Raw genomic sequence first — 26151 nt, 5'->3', positions numbered from 1 at the left:
GTTTGTAGTTCTCCTTTTAAGCGGGGTCTTTGTCTGGTTTTGGAATCAAGGTAGTGCTGGCCGCATAGAATGAGTTTGGAAGCTTTTCTTCCATTTCTTTTTTTCTGGAACAGCTTCAAAAGAATAGGTGTTAACTCTTCTTTAAATGTTTGGTAAAATTCTGCTGGAAAGCCATCCGGCCCTGGACTCTTGTTTGTTGGGAGATTTTTGATTACTGATTTAATTTCCTCACTGGTTATGGCTCTGTTAAATTTTTCTATTTCTTCCTATTTCAGTTTTTTGTAGTTTATATGTTTCTAGGAATTTGTCTATTTCTTCTAGACTGCCCGATTTGTTGGCATGTAATTGCTGATAATATTCTCTTATTATTGTTCATACTTCTGCAGTGTTGGTTGTGATCTCTCCTCTTTCATTTGTGATTTTATTATTTGGGTCCTTTCCTTTTCCTTTTTGATCAGTCTAGATAGGATTTTATCTATTTTGTTAACTCTTTCAAAGAATCAGCTCATGGTTTCATTGATCTGTTCTACTCTGTTTTGTTTTTTTTTTTCCTCAAAATCATTGATTTCTGCTCGAATCTTTATTATTTCCCTTCTTCTGTTGGTTTTGGGCTTTATTTACTGTTCTTTTTCCAGTTCTTTGAGGTATAAGGTTAGGTTGTATATTTGAGACCTTTCTTCCTTCTTTAGGAAGGCCTGGATTGCTATATACTTCCCTCTCATGACCGCCTTTGCTGTGTCCCAGATGATTTGGACTGTCCTGTTTTCATTTTCATTGACTTCCATGTATTTTTAAATTTCCTCTTTAATTACTTGGTTAACCCATTCATTCTTTAATAAGATGTTCTTTAATCTCCAAGTATTCATGGTTTTTCCAAATCTTTCCTTGTGGTTGATTTTGAATTTCATAGTGATTTTGAATTTCAGTGGTCTGAAAATATGGATGGTATGATCTCGATCTTTTTGAATTTGTTGAGGGCTGATTTGTGACCTGGTATATGATCTATTCTGGGGAATGTTCCATGTGCATTCAAGAAGAATGTGTATTCTGCTGCTTTAGGATGAGATGCTCTGAATATATCTGTTAAGTGCATCCAGTCCAGTGTGTCATTCATACCCATTGTTTTCTTGTTGCTTTTCTGCTTACATGATCTGTCCATTGCTGTAAGTGGGGGTGTTGAAGTCCCCTACTATTATGGTATTATTAGCAATGAGTTTCTTTATGTGTGATTAATTGATTTATATATTTGGGTTCTTCCATGTTGGTGGCATAAATATTTATAATTATTAGATCTTCTTGTTGGATAGACCCTTTAATTATGATATAATGCCCTTCTTCATCTCTTGTTACAGTCTTTATTTTTAAAATCCAGTTTGTCTGATATAAGTATGGCTTCTCCAGCTTTCTTTTGATAACCATTAGCATTATAGATGGCTCTCCATCCCCTCACTTTCAGTCTGCAGGTGTCTTTAGGTCTAAAATGAGTCTCTTGTAAGCACTTATAGATGGTTCTTGTTTTCTTGTCCATTATGATACCCTATGTCTTTGGAGCATTTAGTCCACTGGACTAATGGAGCATTTAGTCCATTGACATTTAGAGTGAGTACTGAAAGATATGAACTTAGTGCCATTGTGTTGCCTGTAGAGTTGGTGTTTCTGCTGATGTTCTTTGGTCCTTTTGGTCTTTGTTGCTTCTGTTTTTTGTTTGTTTTGTTTTGTTTTGTCTTTTTTCCACTCAAAGAGTTTGACTTAAAATTTCTTGCAGGGATGGTTTAGTGGTCATGAACTCTTTTAGTTTTTGTTTGTCTGGGAAACTCTTTGTCTCTCCTTCTAATTTTGAATGACAACCTTGCTGGATAAAGAATTTTTGGCTGCATATTTTTCTGAGTCAGCACATTGAATATATCCTGCCACTCCTTTCTGGCCTGTCAAGTTTCTGTGGTTAGGTCTGCTGTGAACCTGATCTGTCTTCTCTTGTAGGTTAAGGACTTTTTTTTTTCCCCTTGCTGCTTTCATAATTCTTTCCTTGTCTGTGGATTTTGTGAATTTGACTGATAGGCCTTGGTGATGGTCAGTTCTTGTTGAATCTAATGAGAGTTCTCTGTGCTTCTTGGATTTTGATGTCTGTGTCCTTCCCCAATTAGGAAAGTTTTCCACTATAATTTGCTCACATAAACCTTCTGTGCCTTTTCTCTGTCTTCATCTTCTGGGACTCCTATGATTCGGATGTTATTCCTTTTTAATAAGTCACTGAATTCTCTAAGTCTTGTATCATGATCTTTTGCCTTTGTTTTCCTCTTTTTTTTCTGCTTCATTAATCTCCATAATTTTATCTTCTATATCGCTTATTCACTGTTCTGCTTCGTCCATCTTTGCTGTGATGTCATCCATTCGAGATTGTATCTTGATTATAACATTTTTAATTTCCTCCTGACTAGATTTTATTTTTTTTCTCCACAGAAAGGGATTCTCTGGTGTCTTCTATGCTTTTTTCAACCCCAGCTAGTATTCTTATTATCCTGGTTCTAAGCTCTAGTTCAGACGAAACTTCAGACTCTATGCTCCACTGTTTATAGAATCCTAGTGGTATTGAAACCCTCTCCTTTCTCCCCATCAATGGTTTGGGTGAAAAGATTTCTTGTTCAGTCCCCTGTGAGTGTTTACACTCTTTCTCTTTCTCTCCAGCTACTTTCAAGGGGTGTGCTTTTCTTGTGCAATCCGGATGCACCACACTCTTCCCCTTTCTCTCTCTCTCTCTGTCCTCTTCCCACGAAAATGGCTCCCTACCCTCCGTAGCCTTTCTGACCCCAGCTCACCTCTTCATGCCACGTTCCTGCCGAGTTCTGTAGCTCAAGTTATGTAGATTGTTGTGTTAGTCCCCATATCAGTTTCCTAGTTGTTCAAAACGGTTTGGTGCTGACCTAGCTGTGTTTCAGGGAGGAGACAAGTTCAGGGTCTCCATGATGCTCCACCATCTTCTGTGGACTTTGGCTTAGTATACTTTCTAAGGAATGAAGTTGATGTTAACTATAAACTAACACATGATTCTTCTCCAAGACAAATCTTTTGGAGTGATCTATTTTTAATTGAAGGTGCATGGGGATCTTTCCATTTAACAGGGTATTGACATAGGAGACAGTTTAACTATTCCGGATGAGTTCACTGAAGAAGAAAAGAAGTCCGGACAGTGGTGGAGGCAGCTTTTGGCAGGAGGTATTGCTGGTGCCGTCTCTCGAACAAGCACTGCCCCTTTGGATCGTCTGAAAGTCATGATGCAGGTGAACTTTATGATCTTGTGTCTAAGTTTCTCCTACATATTCTGAAACAGTGAGAAATGTGCTGGTTTGAAAAAGAAGTTTTAAAATTTCTTAGTAATATTCTTTCATACCTTAAAAAAGAAAGTATGAAAGCTCTATTTTTGCTATTAATCCCGAATTCAGTCCATGTAAGTATTTCAGTGTTCTGTAAAACCTTAAATTGTTGTGTGATGAACTTTTAGTCTTTGGCATTCTATGACTTTTCAAATGTTTAATGAGAAAAAAATCTCTAGGCCATTATTGTAGGATTCTCCTTAAATTATTTCTATTTTCCTTCTGTTTTGTGTACTTTCTCAAAGTGGAATGTTTCTAAGTTTTAGAATCTGGGAACAGGGATGTGATTTTTAAAATCATTCTAAAGATAAGGTTAGTAGAAAAGACCTGGATTTATAGACTGACTTTGCTATTTACCTGCAATGTGGCTTTGGCTGATCAGAGTGGAAGGAAGGAGAAAGGAAAGGAATTGATACTTATTTGATGCTCATTATGGTAACCCATTTAATCTTCATAGCAAGTGGGTATTATATCCTCACATTATCTCTGGAGAACCTGAGGCTCAGAGAAGTAAATAATTTTTCCTTTATAGCAAATTAGACAAGGAATGGTGTATCTTTGGCTATAGAGCTGTGGTTCTCACACTGCATGGAACCCCTGAGGTCTCATTTTCCTTCATCTGGGAGTGGGATTAAGAATATCTAACAAGGCTAGTTGTAAGAATTAAATGATTTAAAGTATGTGCAAATGCCTGATAAACTGGAAAACCCTACTGGAATATAGTAGTTGCTTAAAAGTGAGTTTTTACAAGTTGTGTTGTCATACCTGTGGTCAACATTTTTTATACTTGTCATTAGATTTAGGTATAAAAACAGTTCTGACAATATTTTTAACAGCATCCATTCAGAATGTACCTAAATCTCAAGATATATTTAGGGGTAAAAATAGTGCATTAAAGAAGAATAAGAAGGAATTGGTGTTTGTGTTTTTCTTTAGGAATGATAGTAAATTGACTTTGAGAGAGCTTGAATAAGCATTCATCTTTTCCTTTGTCATATTTTATTGTGAAGTTCATTTAAAATAAAATGGATATCTCTGGACTTTATTTCCTGCAAGTTCTGTGGGGTAGATGGGTGGGGTTTTTCAAAATTACCTTCAGGTTCAATAATTCAGGAAGGCTCACAGAATATACTAGAAGCTTTAATACTCATGGATGTGGTTTATTACAAGGAAATATACAGATTCAAATCAGCCAAGGAAAAAAGCATATAAGGACAAGTCTGGGAAAGCACCAAATGCAGAGTTTTTGTTTTCTTCTCCCTGTAGAGTTGCCATGTGTTATGTTCCAGCATTGATGTATGACAATATGCACAGTGTTGCAAACCAACCAAGAAAGTTCGCCTGAGTCTTTGATGTCCAGAGTTTTTATTGTGGATCGATCATATATTGCCCACGTGGCTGACCTTTATTCTTCAGCCCTTCACATATTGTTTTTCTGTTTTTTACAGTAGTCACTCATTCAGTAGCCACTCATAACCATAACCAAAATGATAAGAAGAAGAGCTGATTTCTATAACTGTTTTTGGCTTATTAGATTTTGTCATTGTTATACAGAGGCAGTTATAAGGTCTAGTGTATTTAAATAGTGATTACATCTGTGGTATAAACCAAGTATTCACTGGGTGAGGCAAGTGGTACATGTTGCCATGAATTTATTGCCTAGAGAGGCTTTGAGATAAGCCATTGAAGGTATTTTAAGTTTTGGTGGGAGGCTGTGTACATTCCATTGTCTATGGCTCTGATATACAAAATACAAAATTGTTTTCACACCCATTTATATTTCATGGTGGTATTGCTTCTGGGGGGTGGATAGATAGTATATTACTTGCAGTGTATTTTTAAAAGTCTCTTAAACTGAACTTGTTCACATTCCAAGGGCAGTTCTGTAGTCTAATACATACTTTGGTTCATGTTATCTTATTGTTGTCTGTAATAATTTTAATTTTGATCATGTCCTGTCTGCCTGCTTTCCCACACTGAGGGTACTGATTTTTCTTAGTTTTAGATTTGGAATCAGCCTCTACAATGTGGTAATAATTCTTCCCATCATTATATATTTTATGAGCTTTCTATATTCTATATTCTAGTTTTATTTTTTCTAGATTCTATTTTTAAACATATCTTCTTGCAGTAATAAATAGTGTTGAAATAAAGAGGGTGGTTTGTATGGTTACCTTAGAAATAGTAACAGTAACATGCCACCAGTATTTTGTATCACTCTGCTTTTATTTTTAGGTCCACGGTTCAAAATCAGGCAAAATGAACATATATGACGGCTTTCGACAGATGGTGAAGGAAGGAGGTATCCGCTCCCTTTGGAGAGGAAATGGTACAAATGTCCTTAAAATTGCTCCTGAGACAGCTGTTAAGTTCTGGTCATATGAACAGGTAATTGTTATCACCTGTGGAATTTATTAACAAAGAGGAGTTAATAAACTGATTCAATAGCAGTAAACATACAGTGCTTTTTGGGTTCTTGTTGTAATGCATAATAATTTTCCACATCTACTCCAGGAGGAATTTCTCTTATAGGAGATTAGACTAGATAAACTCAAATTCCTTATGACTAAACTCTAGGATTTTTTTTTTTAACATTTTATTTTTAAGAGAAAGAACGTGAGCAGGGGAGGGGCAGAGACAGAGAGGGAGACATAGAATCCCAAGCAGGCTCCAGGCTCCAAGCTGTCAGCACAGGGCCTGATGTGGGGCTTGAACCCATGAACTGTGAGATCATGATCTGAGCTGAAGTCGGACACTTAACTGACTGAGCCACCCAGGCGTCCCTAAACTCTAGGATTCTTAATTTCATGTGATTTATTTTAAAAAAGACATTATTATTTGTTTTATTTTAGAGAGAGAACACATGAACTGGGGAGAGGGCCAGAGGGGGAGAGAGAGAGCATCCTAAGCTCGATCTCACGACCCTGGGATTGTAACCCAAGCTGAAATTAAGAGTCACATGCTCAATTTGCTGAGCCACCAAGGTGCCCCTAAAAAAAAAAAAAAAAAAAAAAAAAAAAAAGACTTTCTTTCTTTTCTTTTTTTCTTTTCTTTCTTTCTTTTCTTTCCTTCTTTCTTTCTTTATATTTTTAAATTTTTATTTAAATCCAAATTAGTTAGCATATAGTATAATAATGGTTTCAGTAGTAGCATTTAGCGATTCATCACTTACATACACTTACATACAACACCCAGTCCTCATCCCAATTAAGTGCCCTCCTTAATGCCCATCACCCATTTAGCCCATCCCTCTACCCACCTCCCCTCCAGAAAATCTCAGTTTGTTCTCTGTATTTAAGAGTCTCTTATGGTTTGCCTCCCTCTCTGTTTTTATCTTATTTTTCCTTCCCTTCCTCTATGTTCATCTGTTGTGTTTCTTAAATTCCACATATGAGTGAAATCAAGTATTTATCTTTCTCTGACTGACTTATTTCGCTTAGCATAATACATTCTACTTCCATCTACCTTGTTGCAAATGGCAATATTTCATTCTTTTTTCTTGTTTCTCTCTTTTTTAAAAATTTTATTTATTTATTTTTAAATTTAGATCCAAGTTAGCATATAGTGCAATAATGCTTTCAAGAGTAGAATCCAGTGATTCATCCCCTTCGTATAACACCTGGTGCTCTTTCCAACAAATGTCCTCCTTAATGCCCCTTACCCATTTAGCCCTCCCCCAACCCACAACCCCTCCAGCAACCCTCAGTTTTTTCTCTGTATTTAAGAGTCTCTCATGTTTTGTCCCCCTCCCTGTTTTTATATTATTTTTGCTTCCCTTCCCTTATGTTCATCTGTTTTGTATCTTAAATCCCACATATGAGTGAAGTCATATATTTATCTTTCTCTGACTAATTTCGCTTAGCATAATACCTAGTTCCATCCATGTTGTCACAAATGGCAATATTTCATTCTTTTTGATTGTCGAGTAATACTCCATTGGAGGATAGAGCAGAAGAATGAACCTGGACCACTTTCTTATACCATACACAAAAATAAATTCAAAGTAGATGAAAGGCCTAAATGTAAACCATCAGAATCCTAGAAGAAAAAATAGAAAACGACCTCTTTGACCTCAGCTGCAGCAACTTCTTACTCAACATGTCTCCAGAGACAAGGGAAACAAAAGCACAAATGAACTATTGGGACCTCATCAAGATAAAAAGTTTCTGCACAGTGAAGGAAACAATCAGCAAAACTAAAAGGCAACTAACAGAATTGGAGAAGATACCTGTAAATGACATATCAGATAAAGGGTTCATATCCAAAATCTAAAGAACTTTTCAAATTCAACACCCAAAAAATAATCCAGGGAAGAAATGGGAAAAAGACACAAATAGACACTTCCAAAGAAGACATCCAGATAGCTAACAGACATGAAAAGATGCTCAACATCACTGATGATGAGTGAAATACAAATCAAAACCACAATGAGGTACCCCCTCACACCTATCAGAATGGCTACAATGAACAACTCAGGTAATGACAGATGTTGGTGAGGATGCAGAGAAAGAAACACCCTTTTGCACTGCTGGTGGGAATGCAAACTGATGCAGCCACTCTGGAAAACAGTATGGATGTTCCTCAAAAAACTAAAAATAGAACTACCCTATGAGCCAGCAATTGCACTACAAGGTTATCTATCCAAGGGATATAGGTGTGCTGTTTTGTTTTTGTTTTTTTTCCAATATATGAAATTTATTGTCAAATTGGTTTCCATACAACACCCAGTGCTCATCCCAAAAGGTGCCCTCCTCAATACCCATCACCCACCCTCCCCTCCCTCCCACCCCCCATCAACCCTCAGTTTGTTCTCAGTTTTTAAGAGTCTCCTATGCTTTGGCTCTCTCCCACTCTAACCTCTTTTTTTTTTTTTTCCTTCCCCTCCTCCATGGGTTTCTGTTAAGTTTCTCAGGATCCACATAAGAGTGAAACCATATGGTATCTGTCTTTCTCTGTATGGCTTATTTCACTTAGCATCACACTCTCCAGTTCCATCCATGTGGCTACAAAGGGCCATATTTCATTCTTTCTCATTGCCATGTAGTTAGGTGTGCTGTTTTGAAGGGGCACATGTACCCTAATGTTTATAGCAGCATGTACCTCAATGTTTATGGAAGTATGGAAAGAGCCCAAATATTCATTGACAGATGAATGGATAAAAAAGATGTGGTATATATACACAGTGGAGTATTATTCAGTGATCAAAAAGAATTCTGTACTCTTTCCTTAGTAGCTCTTAAAAGAAATGTAGAGGGGCGCCTGGGTGGCACAGTCGGTTAAGCGTCCGACTTCAGCCAGGTCACAATCTCGCGGTCCGTGAGTTCGAGCCCCGCGTCAGGCTCTGGGCTGATGGCTCGGAGCCTGGAGCCTGTTTCCGACTCTGTGTCTCCCTCTCTCTCTGCCCCTCCCCCGTTCATGCTCTGTCTCTCTCTGTCCCAAAAATAAATAAAAAACGTTGAAAAAAAAATTTAAAAAAAGAAAAAAAAGAAATGTAGAATTTTTGCTTATTCATTTTTCTTAATTTTTTTAAGAAGTTTGTTTATTTATGAGAGAGAAAGAGACAGCGTGTGAGTGGGGGAGGGGCAGAGAGGGAGGGAGCCACAGAATCTGAAGCAGGCTCCAGGCTCCAAGCTGTGAGCACAGAGGCCAATGCAGGGCTCAAACTCAAGAACAGTGAGATCATGACCAGAGCCAAAGTCAGACCCTTAACTGACTGAGTCACCCAGGTGCCCCTTGTTTATTCATTTTGAATTCAGAGCAGAAGCTGCCTGTTAACGTATGTTTTATCAAAGTATCCCAATCTAAGATCTGGGAGGAAAACTTTTAAGTTGTGTATTGACATTGTCATAAAGTGGAGTTGAATTAGAATGAAAGCTCCATGAGGGCAGGGTTGTGGCTTCTTCTCCATGGACTCTAGCACTTGGAGCCTGGCCTGTGAGAAGTGGTCAATAAGTGTTTGTAAATGAGTATCATATAGTGGTGAACATCCTTCAGGACTTTACTCAGGAGTTATTTCCTCCAGGAAACCTTCTTTACTGTTACAGTTCCTTTGTTTCCCTCTATTAGAATTATCACACTAAATTCTGATTATCTCAGTGCTTCTCTCTCTCTCCTTAATGAGACTGTGAGCTTCCTTAGGCAATATCTGTTTGCAGGTTTATATTCCCAGTACTCTGCCCAGTGAAAGTGAGTCCTTACTGATGAGTGAAAGCACAGAGCTCCCAGAGCTGGAATTTGAGCCCAAGCCTGCCTGCATCTCAAGTCCACTAGGGTGAAGGGAAAATGTGTATTTCAAGCAGAAGCAGAAATGCAGGCACAGGGGAGCATCATTCACTTAGGGAATTGAAGGTGGTTCATTTGACTCCAGTGCAGTGGAGTGTGTTTCTGGGAAGATAATGATGAAAGCAGGCTGGACAGGTAGGCAGAAGCCAAATGTAACAGGAATTTTGATTTTATCCTGAATAGGGTGAGGGACTATTGGACATTTTATATAGAGAAGTGAAATGAGTATATCTACATTTAAGAAAGACCAACCCGGAAAAAATGGAGGATGTATTAGAGGCAAGTGAGGTCAGACTGGAGGCAGGGAGACTAATATTTAAGGAAATATTTCTATAATTCAGGTAAGAAATGATGATCATCAGTGCAGGGTGGTAGCTGGAGAAATTGGAGAAGGAAATGAACTGAAAAATATTTTGGAAATAGAATCAGCACAACTTGCTGACTGAGTAGATATCGAAGTGAGAAAGAAAGAGGAATCAGAGATGATACTCTGGTTCCTAATTTGAAGAACTAAAATACATAGAGAATACAGTAAGAGGAGTAGATTTTCGGGTAAAGTGACATGTTCCATTTTGGACAAGCTGAAGTTGGGAAATCTCTGCAACACGAGCAGGTAGCTGTCCAGTGGGACTTTTGATCTCTGATGGAGAGGTTATTTTTGAGTTGCAGCCATTGAAATGGATTGCTGAGGAAGGCTTATAGAAAGGAAGAATTCTGGGAATCTGCCAGGGAGAAGTAAAAGGAGCCCGTTGCAGAAAAGACTGAGAAGGAATAGCCAGAGGGACAGGAGGAAATGCAGAGAGGGATGGCCTGTAAGTCAGAGGATTAACAGGGTTTTGTGAAGGGTCAAGTGCTATAGGCTGGTAAATACAATAAGGAAAGGGTCTTTTAGGATTTATCAACACACAGACAGGAGAACTTGGCATAAATGTTCCAGTGAAGTAAAGAGATGAGAAACCATTCTGAAACGACTGTAAACCAGGGGATGATAATAATTGTACAGTGTAGACACATTTTTGGGAAGTTGGACTTGAGTGAAAGGAAGGAGAAGATATGAGGGGGAGTGATAGAAAGATGGTGGACAGAGGGAGGGTTTTGATATGTTTTATTTTAATGTGCCCATTGCTGAAGCAAGCATGTCAACACAAAGAACGAAGTTAAAAGTATAGGTGGGAGAGGCTGGTAAACGCAGCAGGTGTTCACAGGAAGTGGGGATGGGGGTGGAAGGGCTGGGGAGACATAGGTGCTATCCAGATGCCCTGGGAAGGATTGGCTTTGATGGTATGGGGGACTCTTCTTATGTCACTTTGGGAAGAAAGAAGATATATGTGGATGTGGATAATTTTGCAGAGAATGGGCAGGAATACCCTTGCCTGGTAGCCTCTGTTCTTCCTTGAGTTCCCAAGAAAGGACAGTCGCTGCGAATGAGGGAGGAAGTGGTATTGGAAGCTGGAGGAGGGTGGAAACGATTGAAATAGGTGTTGTAACACATGGAAAAGGACAGACAAAAGGATTTTAGGGTGGCTTTGAGGGCTCAGTTAGTCTCCTGCTTCTCTCTGTTGATTTATTCCACTTCTCCCTCCAGGGTCGGTGGTTAATAATTACCTTTGTAGACCCTCCTTACCTTTCTAAAACAAGGAGTCTGATTTGCCTGGTTTATGACCACAGTCTTTTTGGGCACAGCTTTTCTTTACAAGTTGTAAGAAGTAAAGAGTAATAGTGGTCACATTTGCTGAACATTCGCCATGTCCTCAACACTCTGCTGTATTATATTATTTAATACTTTTAGCAACCTTGTGAGATAGGTTGTTATCATAGATGAGGAAACATGCTCATGAACTTGCTCAGGGCCACATGTTTCTGGAGTTCCAGCCCCAGGTCTGCCTGTATCTGGAGCCTGTGATATTATCATCCTGGTCTGTGGACATTTTGGATGCATCGGGGTCAGATTTTACCCTTGGCCAGATTGGCTGTGTTGGTTGCTTTAGTACCAGTGGGCCAGATGGGCTCTGAGGTTGATGTGGTAGAGTAATTATATGTATTACCTACAGAAATCTTTCTAAGTTGTTTTGTTAATATTTGTCACTTATTTTATTTATACTGGTGAAAATAAACTCATCTTAAAAAAGAAAAACTATGAGAAAAACATCTAAAAATTATAAACACTTCATCAACCCTGTATGAGTGCTATGAATTGTGTTTTGGCAAAGGAACAACTGGGTCCCGTCTGTGGAACATCTGTGTTCTGTGGAAATCTAACTTGAAAACCGCTGTCCAGTAAACTGAATGTATTAGCATTTGAGCCTTGCTTTTTTCTGTGAGGTATTAACGCACTGTATGTATTTGGAAAAGCATCATCATATTGTCAGTTTAGGAGCTAATTTGTATTTTGATATTTACCTAGTCAGCTCGTGTTGCCATAACAAAATACCATACTGATTGTTTAAACAACAGAAATTAATTTCTCACAGTCCTGGAACTGCGGGATCCAAGACCAGGGTGCTGACCAGTTTGGTCAGTTTTGGTCTGGTGAGGGCTCTCTTCTTGGCTCGCACATGGCTGCCATGTGTGCTTACATGGCCTTTCTCTCACACATGTGTGTGTAGAAACAGAAAGAGAGGGAGAGAGAGAAAACTCTCTGGTATCTTTCTTAAGGACACTTTCTTTTTTTTTTTTTTTAATTTTTTTTAACGTTTATTTATTTTTGAGACAGGGAGAGACAGAGCATGAACAGGGGAGAGTCAGAGAGAGGGAGACACAGAATCTGAAGCAGGCTCCAGGCTCTGAGCTGTCAGCACAGAGCCCGACGCGGGGCTAGAACTCACGGACCGCGAGATCATGACCTGAGCCGAAGTTGGTCGCTTAAAAGAGCCCCACCCTCATGACCTCATCTAACTCCAGTTTATCTCCCAGAGGCCCCATCTCCATGTATCATCACAGTGGTGGTTACAGCTTCAACATAAGAATTTGTTGGGAGGGGGAGACATGATTCAGTCTATAGCAGGTATTAATATACATTTAAATATGTATTTATACAGTACAAGAAGTTGCTTACTGTGGAAGGACAAAAAATAGGAATCTTTGACAGATTTATTTCTGGTTCCTTGGCTGGGGCAACTGCACAGACTATTATTTATCCTATGGAGGTAAGTACCACTCTGAAGTCTGACTGTGTGGGTGCTATTTGTTTAATTATCTACTGTTGGGTAACAAGTTACCCCCAAATTAGCAGTTTAAATTTTTTTAAATGTGTTTATTTATTTTTGAGACAGAGCGTGAGCAGGGGAGGGGGAGAGAGAGAAGGAGACACAGAATCTGAAGCAGGCTCCAGGCTCTGAGTTGTCAGCACAGAGCCCGATGTGGGCCTAGAACTCAGGGACCGTGAGATCATGACCTGAGCCAAAGTTGGATGCTTAACCGACTGAGCCACCCAGGTGCCCCCCAAATTAGCAGTTTAAAATGGGCATTTATTATCTCAGGATTTCTGTGGGTCAGGAGTCTGGGAGTAGCTTAGTCGGGTGCCGTTGGCCCAGGGTTTCTCTGAGCCTAGAGTCAAGGTGTGGGTCAGGGTCGCAGCCACCACAGAGTTCACCTGCAGATGAGTCTGCCTCCAAGCTTGCTCACATGTTTGTGGCTGGGCCTCCCTGTTTATTAGCTGGAGATATCAGTTCCTTATCGCAGGGACCTCTCCATAGGCTGTTTGAGTACCCCCACAACATGTAGCTGTTTTCTCCAAGTTGGTGATATGAGAGAGAGAGAGAGAGGGAGAGAATGTTTTAGCCAGCACTTAGGATGGAAGCTGCAATCTTCTGTCATTTCTGCTATATTCTGTTGGTCACACAGACCAGCCCTGGTGGAATGTGGGAGGGGACTACACACCGTGTGAACACAAGGAGGCAGGGATAGTTGGGGCCCCTCTTGGAGGCTGGCTGCCACAGTGTTGATAAGAATTATAGCACCCATTTCCCTCCCAAGAGGTTCTGTACCATACATTTAATAATGGAACCTCAAAATTCGACTAGGGAATGGTAGTCCTAACTAGACATCCTATCATTAGAGCCTGGGGTTGGCAAACCATGTACCTGTGTAATACTTTGTATAGCCCTTTTGAGCTAAGAATGATTTTATACATTTTTAAAAGGAGGTTAAAAAAATATGCAACAGACCTGATATTTTAGGGCTGCAAAGACTGAAATATTTACCATGAGGCCTTTGCAGGAAAAGTTTGCCAACTCTTGCTTTAGAGCGAGAATAATATTACAGATGTGGCTATCTTTATTGGTATGACAAAGGGGTTTTCAGCATATAATAAGATCTAAGCAAAAAATACCCTTCATTTTCACCTTTGTGCTATGCATATTAATACAGCTTTCCTTGCAAGCATCTTAATATGGTTATTCATATTATTTCCCATAACCCCTTAAAAATATCCTAACGGAATACATAGTCTTCCTCTTATAGCCTCCATCTCAGTTAATAGCATCACTTTCCCACTTCTCTGCTGCCTCCCTCCTGTGTTCAAGCTAGAAACACTGGGATCATCCTGTGTGCTACCATTTCCCTTACCCTCCATATCTAATTTTAAGACCTCTGTAAATTATTTTCTATTTCCTCTGCCACTACCCTCATTCAGATCCTCTTTAAAGTAAATAGGTCCTCTTGGGTGTCATCTTAGCCCTTCACTAGTCATGCTATGTGAGTGATAACACATCAACAAACTAGACAGTCATTTGAGGGACACTATGTGCTGGGTATTTGTTCTCTGTAAAATACTTTGAATTCCATGATGGACTTAATATAAATAATAACATTTTGTTATATTCTTTTATAACTAGGTTATAAAAACCAGGCTGGCTGTAGGCAAAACTGGACAATATTATGGAATATTTGATTGTGCCAAGAAGATTTTGAAACATGAAGGCGTGGGAGCTTTTTACAAAGGTTATATTCCCAATTTATTAGGCATCGTACCTTATGCAGGTATAGATCTTGCTGTGTATGAGGTGAGTTTGCAGCCATGTTTTAAATCTGAAAATGTAGTTAATATAGTTCCTATTGTTAGAATTTGACTTCATATAAAGAAGCACATATATACCAGGAAATAGTTTGTGACCAGAAGCAGATTCAGGGCTGTGTTATTTAATCATTTTTTTTCAAGTACCTTGAATATAAGACCCCATATGCCTGTGGTCACCTTTGTATCAGATTTCCCTGGGAATTATTTTAAAAAAATTTTTTAATGTTTATTTATTTATTTTGAAAGAGACTGCATGAGCAGGGGAGGGGCATAGAGAGAGAGGGAAAGAGAGAATCCCAAGCATGCTCTGCACTGATAGTGCAGACTTGGGCTTGAACTCACAAACCGGTGAGATCATGACCTGAACTGAAATCAAGAGTTTGAAGCTTAGTAACTGACTGAGCCGCCCAGGTGCCTCTCCCTGCAAATTATTTTTATTAATGAAGTGAGCAAACTCACATTCAAGTATAGTTATTCAGCTGAGAAGATGGTATTAAGGAATTTTTTTTTTTTGAGGGGAGACAAAATAAGCAAGAAGGGCGCATTTTCTTTGATTTGTTAAAATCTGACATTGATAAAGCTGAGAGACTGATGTATATGGCACAGATTCACCCCTGGTACTGAAAAGACAACTTAGACTACAAATCTTGGGTCAACTCTGCCATTAAACTGTTTAAAAATTTATGAATCTGACAAACAGTTTCAGTTTTTGCCTTTGAAAAACTGAAGTTCTGGTCGGGGAGATAGGCAGACTACTAAAGCATAGTGTGGTTAGCTGTGCTGTGGTAGAAGTAAGCCTGGGCGCATTTGGAGGGGACCCCACCTATGGCTGAGAGGAAGGGTGGTATGTGTAATGAAAGTTTTCTTAGAGGACTTTACCTTTTTTTCTAAACAGATTTATTAGGATATAATTTACATGCCATACATTTCATTCATATAAAGTGTACAGTTCAGTGGCCTTTAGAATTTAAAATTTAATTTAAAATTGTGGTAAAATGTATGTAACATAAAATTTGTCATTTTTAACCATCTTGAAGGGTATAATTCAGGGATATTAATTACATTCACAGTACTGTGTTCCATCCCCACTATTTCCAGTGTTTTTTTTTCATAATCCCAAACATAAACTCTGTATCTGTTATGAAATAACTCCCCACTCTCCCCTCCTCCCAGCCCCGGGTCACCTCTAATCTACTTTCTGTGTATATGAATTTGCCTATTCTAGTTATTTCATACAAGTAGAATCATGTATTCTACAAGAGAATCATGTCCCTTTTTGTCTGGCTTATTTCATTTAGTATAATGTTTTCAGGGTTCATCCATGTTGTAGCGTATCAGAACTTCACTCCTATTGGCTGAATAAGATTCCATTGTATGTATATACCACATCTTGCTTATCTGTTCATCTGTTGGTGGATACTTGGCTCATTTCTGTTTTTTGGCTATTATGAATAATGCTACAGTGAACATTGGGGTACAGGTATCTTGTCAAGTCTCTGCTTTCAATTCCTTTGGGTATATACTGAGGCATAGAATTGCTGGGTCCTATGGTAATTCTATGTTAAGCTTTTGAGGAACTGTCAAACTGGTTTCCATGGTTATACCCTATTTCATTCCTACCAACAGTATACAAGAACTCTAATTTTTCTACATCCTTGCTAACACTTGATAGCTTCTGTTTGTTTATTTTATTTATTTAATTTTTTTTAACATTTATATTTATTTTTGTGATAGAGAGAGATAGAGCATGAACGGGGGAGGGGGAGAGAGAGGGAGACACAGAATCTGAAGTAGGGTCCAGGGTCTGAGCTGTCAGCACAGAGCCCAATGTGGGGCTCAAACTTGTCAACTGCAAGATCATGACCTGAGCCGAAGTCAGATGCTCAACCAACTGACCCACCCAGGTGCCCCTGTTTGTTTTTTTTAAATAGTGGCCATCCTAACAGAGATTAGGCAGTGTCTCATTATGCTGTTGACTTTCATTTCTCAGATGATAAGCGATGTTGAAGATATTTTCATACATTTACTGTCCATTTATATATATTTTTGGAGAAATGTCTATCCAAATTTTTGCCAATTTTGTTGAAGTATAGTTGATACACAATGTTATGCTAATTGTAGGTGTACAACATGGTGATTTGGCAACTCTGTGTGTTATGTTCACCAGTAGTGTCACCTGTCATCTGTCACCATACAACACTATTATAATACCATTGGCTATATTGCCTATGCTGTACCTTTCATCCTTGTGACTTATTTATTCCATACTGTGCTTCCCACTCCTCTTCATCCATTTTGCTCATCCCCCAATCCTCCACCCTTTTACAACTATCAGTTTGTTCTCTGTATTTGAGAGTCTGTTTCTGCGCACCTGGGTGGCTCAGTCAGTTGAACCGCCAACTCTTGATTTTGGCTCAGGTCATGATTTCACAGTTTGTGGGATCGAGCCCTGTGTCAGGCTGTAAGCTGACAGCATGGAGCCTGCTTGGGATTCTCTGATTCTCTCTCTCCTCTCTCTCTCTTTGCTCCTTCCTGCTCGTGCACTCTTTCTCTCTCTCAAAATAAATAAATAAACATTAAAAAGTCTGTATCTGCCTTTTTTTGTTGTTGTTTTTTTTCATTTGTTTTGCTTTTTAGATTCTACATATAAATGAAATCATGTGGTAAGGGTCTTTCTCTGTATGACTTATTTCCCTTAATACCCTCATAATACTCTCTAGGTCCATTCATGTTGTTGCAAATGGCAAGATCTTATTATTTTTTATGGCTGAGTAATATTCCATTGTATGTGTGTGTATGTATGAATATATATATATATGTGTATATGCACATGCACATGAACACACACACAGCGTATCTGTTCTACCCATTTATCTGTTCATGGACACTTAGGTTGCTTCCATATCTTAGCTATTATAGATAATGCTGCAGTAAACATACGGGTACATATATCTTTTTGAATTAGTCTTTTCATTTTCCTTGGGTAAATACCCAGTAGTGGTATTGCTGGATGATATGGTTGTTCCACTTTTATTTTTTCAAGAAACCTCTGTACTGTTTTCCACAGTGGCCATACCAATTGGCATTCCTACTAATGGTGCATGAAGGTTCCTTTTGCTCCACATCCTCACCAACACTTGTTATTTCTTGTCTTTTTTATTCCATTCTGACAGGTATAAAGTGATATCTCATTATGGTTTTGATTTGTATTTCCCTGATGATTAGTGATGTTGAGCATCTTTTCATGTATCTGTTGCCTTTACCCATTTTTAATTTTTTTAATTGTTGTTGTGGAGTTATAGGAGTTCTTTATATATTTTGGGTGTTAATCCTTATCAGTTGTGTGGTTTGCAAATATATTCTCCCATTCCGTAGATTGCCTTTTCACCTGCTGATTGTTTCCTTTGCTGCACAGAAGATTTTAAATTGGTGAAATTCATTTATCTATTTTTGCTTTTGTTGCCCGTGCTTTTGACATCATATCCAAGAAATCATTGCCGAATTCAGTATCCTGAAACATTTAACCTGTGTTTTCTCCTAGAAGTTTTATAGTATTAGGTCTTATGTTTGGGTCTTTAATCCATTTTGAGTTAACTTTTGTACATGGTGTAAGGTAAAGGTCCAACTTTATTTTTTGCATATGGATATTCAGTTTTCCCCACACCATTTGTTAAAGAGACTGTTCTTTCTCCAGTGTGTAGTCTTGGCATCCTTGTTGATGATCATTTGGCCATATATTCAACAATTTATTTCTGGGCTCTCTGTTTTTGTTCCATTGATCTATATATCTGTCTTTACGGCAGTACCACACCATCTGACTACTGTTGCTTTGTAGTATCTATTCAAATAAGGGAGTATGAGGCCTCCAAGTTTATTCTTTTTTTCTAAGGTTATTTTGGCCGTTGGGGTCTCTTGAGATTCCATATGAATTTTAGGATGGTTTTCTCTTTTTCTTCAAAAAATACCTTTAGGATTTGAGTAGGCATTGCATTGAATCCTTAGATTGCTTTAAGTAGTGTATTACTATGCTTGTGCTACCATAACAATAATTTTCCCACGTATATGCATAGATTCTTATACTTAAAATATTGTATGTTTAAAAAGTAGGTTAGCATATGTATTTTATACAGTTACTCTCAATCATCACCTTCTAATGGAATTACAAGGATATAGGATGACAGGGAAAAAGGCATGGCCGGGGATCAGTACACTTGATTCTGCACTCTTGTTAAAAATAACTCCACTGAGACTCATTTTCCTCATTCTAAAGTTGGAAGAATAGCTCCACATCAGGGAAAGGACTAAATGAAATAACATGTATGTAAAGTACACAATTAGATGCAGTTAGTAGAATTACATTGTTTTTATTAATACCATTGGAAATGTGCTTGAGGTTCTACATTTGGAGTGCTGTTGATCTTAACATTTGTTCAGAAGAAAAGGAGCAACCTGTGCAAAGCTCATGTGTTCTGAATCCCCAGTGGCTACCACACCTGTGTGCGGAGCTGCTGCCTCTTCCAGTGACTGCCACTGCTGGGAATGTGTTACCTAATCTCACAGATGTGCGGCCTGTCTCTCATAAGGATGAGGGTGTCTGTGAAAATGTTCATGTTGAGCGAAAGCAGTTGTAATGTTAGTTGTTCACTGTTTTTCTTCTCTTCTGTTTCTCTGGCAGCTCTTGAAGTCCTACTGGCTGGATAATTATGCCAAAGACTCTGTAAACCCTGGAGTCATCGTGTTGCTGGGATGTGGCATCGTATCTAGTACTTGTGGTCAGTTGGCCAGCTACCCCTTGGCTTTGGTGAAAACACGCATGCAGGCCCAAGGTGAGTTTTTTTTTAATGTTTTTATTTATTTATTTTGAGAGAGTGCATGCATGCATGCGTACGTGTGCATGAGTAGGGAAAGGACAGAGGGAGAGGAAGAGAGAGAATCCCAAGCAGACTTCACGCTCAGCACAGAGCCCGATGTGGGGCTCAATCCCACTACCGTGAGATCGTGACCTGAGCTGAAATCAACAGTCAGAAGCTTAACTGACTGAGCCACCCAGGTGCCCCTCAAGGTGAGTTTTTGATGGATGAATGATGCTGATAAAAGTACTCTATCAGCAACATGCTTTTCGAGCTTCAGGTTCTCCTGAGGTAGCAGAATATGCTTTTCAGATAGTATTTCACAAGCTTTATTTATTTATTTTTTTCATTCCTGCCTCCCTAGGGAACCCTTTCATAAATTATTTTTCTAATCACTCCCTCTTCATGAAATTTTAATATCACAAATACACTGCACATGTACTCTGTGTATATCTGCATTTTATGGGTAAACAGTGAGATTTGGTTTTGCCCATATTGAGAATGCATGTTTTAAGAGTATATAAGCTTAAGTATCTAGACGGATTTGGGTTCAGACCTCGTTGGATTTTCCTCTTTGCCCCAAACCTCTTTGGATTTTCCTTTACTCATCTGTAAATGGGAATGAGAACTGTGCATTGTTGTGAGAATTGGCAACAATATATGTAAAGCACCTGGCCTTTGGCAAATTGTTGGTAAATGGTGGCTGGAATTGTTTGCTCTTATTGGATCCTACAACTTTTGAACGTGTGGGATCCCTCCTCATTGTGACCCTGTCCTCTCCCTTGGCTTTGATTATACTGTGTCCCCTGGCTTTTCTACCATCTTATTGATTATTCTCTATTCTTAAAAGATTTGCTGGCTTTTATTGCTATTTAAAGTATGTAGCCCATGCCTTTCTTTCCTTTTTTTGCTCTTTGCTGGCCAGTCTCACTCACCTACTATCATTTCTTTAAACAGTACCTCCTGGGTATCTACAGCTCTATTCCCAGTCTCTCCTCCAAGTACCAACCACCCCACTGCACCCAACCAAGTGGTCACTCATTAAGTAACCAATACTTTCAGAGCCATTGTCAGGTGCTGGACACTCTGCCAGATGCTAGGGTTAGAGCAGTCCACAAGTCAGATGTGGTCCCTGCCATTGTGGAGTGTAAAAGACACACATGCAGCAAGTAAACAAACTCGTTAAATCACCTCCCCTTTGTCAGGGGAGTACAGAGCAAGGGACTCTAACCTTACTTGGGAGCCAGAGGACATTGTCATTTAAGTTCAACCTGGAAAGACAGGTGGAAGTTAGTTGGTCAAAGGTGGGGTGAGGTGGAAAAGAAAGATCCTTACAGCCTGAGGAAAAGCATATGTGAAGGCACTGAGGCAGGAGAAAATGGGGTCCGTTTGAGGAGCTGAAAGAAAATCATATGCCTGGAGAGAAAAATGGAAAGTAGTAACTAAATATTTCATTTGTATTCTCTCATTTAACCATCACAACCATCTTTGGGATTGATACTAGTATTATCTGTATTTTACAGGTGAATAACTGGGGCAAAAAGAGATAAAGTAACTTCCATAAGGTTATACATTGGTAAATAGTGGAGCTAGACTTCAAACCCAGCCAGTCTGATTGAAACCTTCATCTGGCAAGTCCCCCTCTCCCATCTGCCAACTCCAATCCAGTCCTCTCGTGGCTGATAGACCTGTGTTTCTTTTTTTAAAGATTTTATTTTTAAGTAATCACTAAAATCACAAAATGGGGCTCAGACTCAAACCCCAGACTCAGGAGTCACACGCTCCTCCAACTGAGCTGGCCAGGCACCCAGATCTGTTGTTTTTAAAGTCAAGGTCTGTTCACTTGATTCCTGTTCAGAAATCTTTGTGACTTCACTGTCCTCAGAATAAATTCCCAAGTTCTTAGTGGGATTTTCAAAGCCTTTAGTAATCTGGCCCCACTTTATTTTTTCTCCTCCTCTCCATTTCCCCACCCCTGCCTCACTCACCTCCAGCGCTGGATACCCTCTGTGTAATAACCACATCAGCAGTCCCCATGTAGTGCCCCCATGTGCCCTCACTTTTCTTTGTGGTGTCAGCAGCATGGGCTTTCCCTTCCTCCCTTTCTTGACTCTTGAGGCCATTTTCAAGGCCCAGGAACCCTACATTTTCTTAAGCTCCTCAAAGTGTTCCCATGCTCCCCTTAGTTCCAAGGATTGATCTACTCTCTTTTCAGTGCTTGGTTAATGAGGAGGGCTGGCCATGGCAGTGTGGGGTGGTAGAAAGTGTGTGAACTTTGGAGTCAGAAAGACTGTCTACTCTTAGCTCCCCGCCACTTGCTGTCTAAGTATATTAGGCCAAGTTTCTCCATCTTCCTAAACCTCCAATTCCTCATTTATAAAATAGGTATGATACTTACCTTGCAGGATTGGTATATAAAGTAATAAAGCCAGTATCTAACCCATAGCAATTACTGAACTAATAACTGTTGTTACCATTGTTACTGTAATTACGGAACTCACTATTAGGTGCCATGCAAGGAGATTTATATATAAAGGGATACTTTATATATTCTAGAATATCATTCAGAGTCACAAATACAACATATTTGAATATTAAATTAGCCTTGTTTCTTTCTTTATTTCTTTCTTTTTTCTTTTCTTCTTTTCCTAGCCATGTTAGAAGGAACCAAACAAATGAACATGGTTGGCCTCTTTCGACGAATAATTTCCAAAGAAGGAATACCAGGACTTTACAGAGGCATCACCCCAAACTTCATGAAGGTGCTCCCTGCTGTGGGCATCAGTTATGTGGTTTATGAAAATATGAAGCAAACTTTAAGAGTAACCCAGAAATGACATGTTGAAATTTTTGCTTTAGGGTGATTATTGAAATTTTCATCAGTCCTCTGGAGTGACTTTTACTACCTAGAATTACAGGTCTATGGCAAAAGAAACCATATATTTGTCACAAAAAGGAAGAGCATATCAATGATTACTTCAAATATTTGGGCTCAATTTTATATATACAGAAATGTTAAAAATCATAGTTTTGATAAGCTCATACAATTTTGAAAAGGCCACAAAATTGTATTTTATCTTTTCATATTAGTGCCTTTTGACAAAGCTATGCCCTGAGTCCTAAATCTGAAAAATGTATTGCTTGAATTAAATTTGTTTTGTGTGGTAATTATAAATCACTAATCTTTATTTTGGTTGGTTCAAGTTTATGCCAGTTCCTTAATACTTAAATGTCTTTTTCTAAAAAACAAAATGATCAGAAAACCTTGAAATTTAAGTTGTTTAATGTATTTTGAATGTCTTTGTAGACTTCTTAAAATTTCCTTGTGGAACCATTAATAGAAAATCATTGCATGAAAACATACCTTACAGCAGCCAAGTAAGTATAGGGCTTATATCACTGTGTTTCTTTAAGCTGAATGAGAATGAACTGAAGTGGCAGAATTCCAGGGCATGCAAATAACTCTAGTCCATTTACATTTTTTGTATAAGGAGAAGTGATGAAACAGTATTTACTTCAATGTGCCCCTTTCCATTTTCCTTGCACTGTTATTTGGTTCCTGGAGTGACACACTGATTGCCAGTATATTGCTGTTAAATTATCAATGCAAGGCAACTTATTTGAAAGATTCTATTTATTCTGTCATTGCTTTGAAAAGCACCAGGAAGCAAAACCTTTTACCTATATCAGCATCTGCAGAACAGCTGTCTTATCTTTGTCCTCCTTTGTTTCCTACTTGAATCAGATTCTCTTTTAATCAGGAAGGCTTCTAAGGAGCATTCTTGGTAATCAAACATTTCTTAATTATGTCAAGTAGGTTGATCATGGGTGAATGACATCTTCATTTCCCCCTCAGTGTTGAATTTGTTTGAACCTGCAATTCTCAACTTGGGCAGTGCAAACCTGGGAGAATAGTGCATTTTAATAGTAGTGTATATTAATATTATATGTTAGGTACCTGTGTTTAAATGAAAGGCTCAATTTATAAACATATACATTCATATTCTCCCTTGTGCCAAGTTTTAGGAACACATTATGATGTAGAAAATTTGTAAGATTGATGGCATATTTTTATTTTACTAAAAGCATTTTTGTAGGCAATCATCTTTTTTTACTTGTGTGATTAAGACTTAGACAAATATTTATTAGTTGAAGTTATTCTGTAGCTTTTTAATGTAGTTTGATTTCTAGAGATTTCGGTTATCAATTGCCAACATTTTTTTGTGAAAATCTAGTGACATAATAGGCATTTATTTGAACCTACCTCTTATATTTTTTGAACAAAAGAGAAATGTTGGAGCTGTGTTTGTGAAACATATTCTAAAATATAGCTTTTAATACATTAGTTATGCCTGATAAATGTCTTGGTATTTTTTATAATACCCATGATAAGCATGGAACTCTATCTTCAGGGTTGTTTGTACTTTGGAGTAATTCATAAATGACAATATTAAGGTACATGATTAGCTTTTTCTTTTTTTACTCATAAGAATTATGGGATGAATAACTAAAATTTTAAGCTACTGAAAAACAGTCATTGTTCATTATGAATTTAAATTGTTTGCTATTTAACATTGTAAGGTATGAATGTGGTTTATCTGTGCATCATGTATCTTTTGAAAAAATGATCTTGTGTCTTTTGAAAAGAGCCCAGAGTTGAAGATGTTTATTTCTGGTATTATTGTATATGTACTTTGCATTTCTATTAAAAAATATATATGTTTGTTTTAAAAATGATTTGTTTCCTCATTTTTAAAAAATAGGCAAAAAAGAAAAAAAAATGGCTGTGTTACACAGCTTCTATCACTGGCAGCAGTTTGACTGATACTTTTCACATCTGACTCCATATAGTCTGCAAATATTTTCCTGAACAGCCACAGCAATTGTTAATGTCATACATTTTGGCATAAGATGTTTTTCATGATGTCCAAATCCCACATTTATTAGTTAGGGTTATACCCCTGGGGGTTCATGGTGTCAAGGAGAATTCAAAACCATGGGATGACTTTTTTTTTTTTTTTTTTTTTTTTTTTTTTTTTTTTTGTGAGAGAGAGAGAGCGAGAGAGCAGGGTAAGGGCAGAGAGAGAGGGAGAGGGAGAATCCCAAGCAGGCTCTGCACTGTCAGCACAGAGCCAGATGCAGGGGCTCAAACTTGCAGGAATTCGATCTCATGAAACATGAGATCATGACCTGAGCCAAATCAAGAGTCAGACGCTGAACTGACTAAGCTACCCAGGTGCCCCCAAAATCATAGGACTTCTTGACACATCTTGGTGGAGTATCAGTTTGTCTTCAAGCTTTGGGAAGCAAAGCTAAGTAAGTTTAGTGGTGATTAAAACATTTTTTTACAGTGCAGATTACAATTAAATACAAAATTTGATTTTAAAAAATAAAATAATAAAACATAAGACTGCAAAGACATTTCTGTGCTCCAACTCAGATGCCACTCAGACTCCAAGAATAAACATATGAACCCTCCTCTGTTTTCAGGAACCCTTGGTTAGAAAAATGCTGCTGCATTTACTTCTCAACCTTGTATCCAAATCAAGAGAAGCTTCATGTAAACAGGGATCATATTTTATGCTATTTTATACTTTGAGCTTTATATCAGGACACATGTATAAAAGTATGTCCTGGTTTACTTCTCTCCAGATAGGAATTTTACTTGCCCTTTTGTTTTTATGGAATTTTCTTTTCTTTTCTCTGCTTTTCTTTTCTTTTTTCTTTTCTTTTCTTTTTTTCCTTCCTTCCTTCCTTCCTTCCTTCCTTCCTTCCTTCCTTCCTTCCTTCCTTCCTTCCTTCCTTCTTTTCTTTCTTTCTTTCTTTCTTTCTTTCTTTCTTTCTTTCTTTCTTTCTTTCTTTCTTTTCTTTCTTCTTTCCTTTCTTCTTTTTTTAGATGTGCACCACAGGAGTATTGATATTTGTGGGGAGGAGCAAGCAGCAACCCTCCTCTCCTGCTTTGCTGTGTTCCCTTGTTGGGATTAGCATGGGATGGACTGAACTCCTTTAGACTGCTCTCTGGGAGAGCATGCCCTGCCACGTTCTCCCTCCAGTGCAGCCCAGAGCTGTGCTGAAGTCCAAGCTGCCCCAGCCTGGACCCACCGCTGCCCTCTGGCCACAGTGCTATTGAAGATGCCTATTCACAGCCCTCTGGCTGGTGGGAAAGTTGTTTTTCTTCTGTGTGTGTGTGTGTGTGTGTGTGTGTGTGTGTGTTGTTTTTGTTTTTGTTTTGTTTTTTTTACCAGATGTGCATGTTCCCTGGTTGTCACTGGGTCCCATGGCCATGAACTCAGATGCTCAGCCACAGCCACTGCAGCATGGTTTTCTGTGAAGGAAGGACCTCAAGCTTGGGCCACTTGGGCATCTTATTCCATAAGAACTTATGTGTCATTTTTAATATCAGTATTTATTAAACACTACTTTGTGCCAGTCACTTTCAGCGGCTGAGGACACAGCATTGAACAGAAGACACAGCACCTTTCCTCATGGAGATCACCTGGAAGGAAGAGACAGACAAGAAATTCACAGAGTAAAATAAGTAATATGTCTGATGGTGTAAGCACAGAAGGCAGTGTTGGGGTTGCAGCCGTAATTTGAGATAGAGAAGGCCTGGCCCAGAAGGTGCTTTTTG

General features: G+C 38.5%; 1 protein-coding gene across 1 annotated transcript in view; it reads left to right on the top strand.

Moving 5' to 3' along the window:
- SLC25A24 (solute carrier family 25 member 24) overlaps positions 1-24257 on the top strand; it is a 53210-nt gene extending 28953 nt beyond the window's left edge. Inside the window, exons 5-10 of the mRNA XM_003990389.6 lie at positions 3120-3278; positions 5607-5759; positions 12692-12799; positions 14489-14656; positions 19346-19496; positions 22173-24257. Coding sequence (XP_003990438.1) covers positions 3120-3278; positions 5607-5759; positions 12692-12799; positions 14489-14656; positions 19346-19496; positions 22173-22357 — 924 coding nt within the window. The 3' untranslated portion in view covers positions 22358-24257. The remainder of the gene's footprint in view (positions 1-3119; positions 3279-5606; positions 5760-12691; positions 12800-14488; positions 14657-19345; positions 19497-22172) is intronic.
- The last annotated feature ends 1894 nt before the right edge of the window (positions 24258-26151 follow it).

The sequence above is a fragment of the Felis catus genome, chromosome C1 (genome assembly GCF_018350175.1).
Source record: "Felis catus isolate Fca126 chromosome C1, F.catus_Fca126_mat1.0, whole genome shotgun sequence".
NCBI classification, from domain to species: domain Eukaryota; kingdom Metazoa; phylum Chordata; class Mammalia; order Carnivora; family Felidae; genus Felis; species Felis catus.
This window is presented reverse-complemented; position numbering and strand designations above follow the sequence as displayed.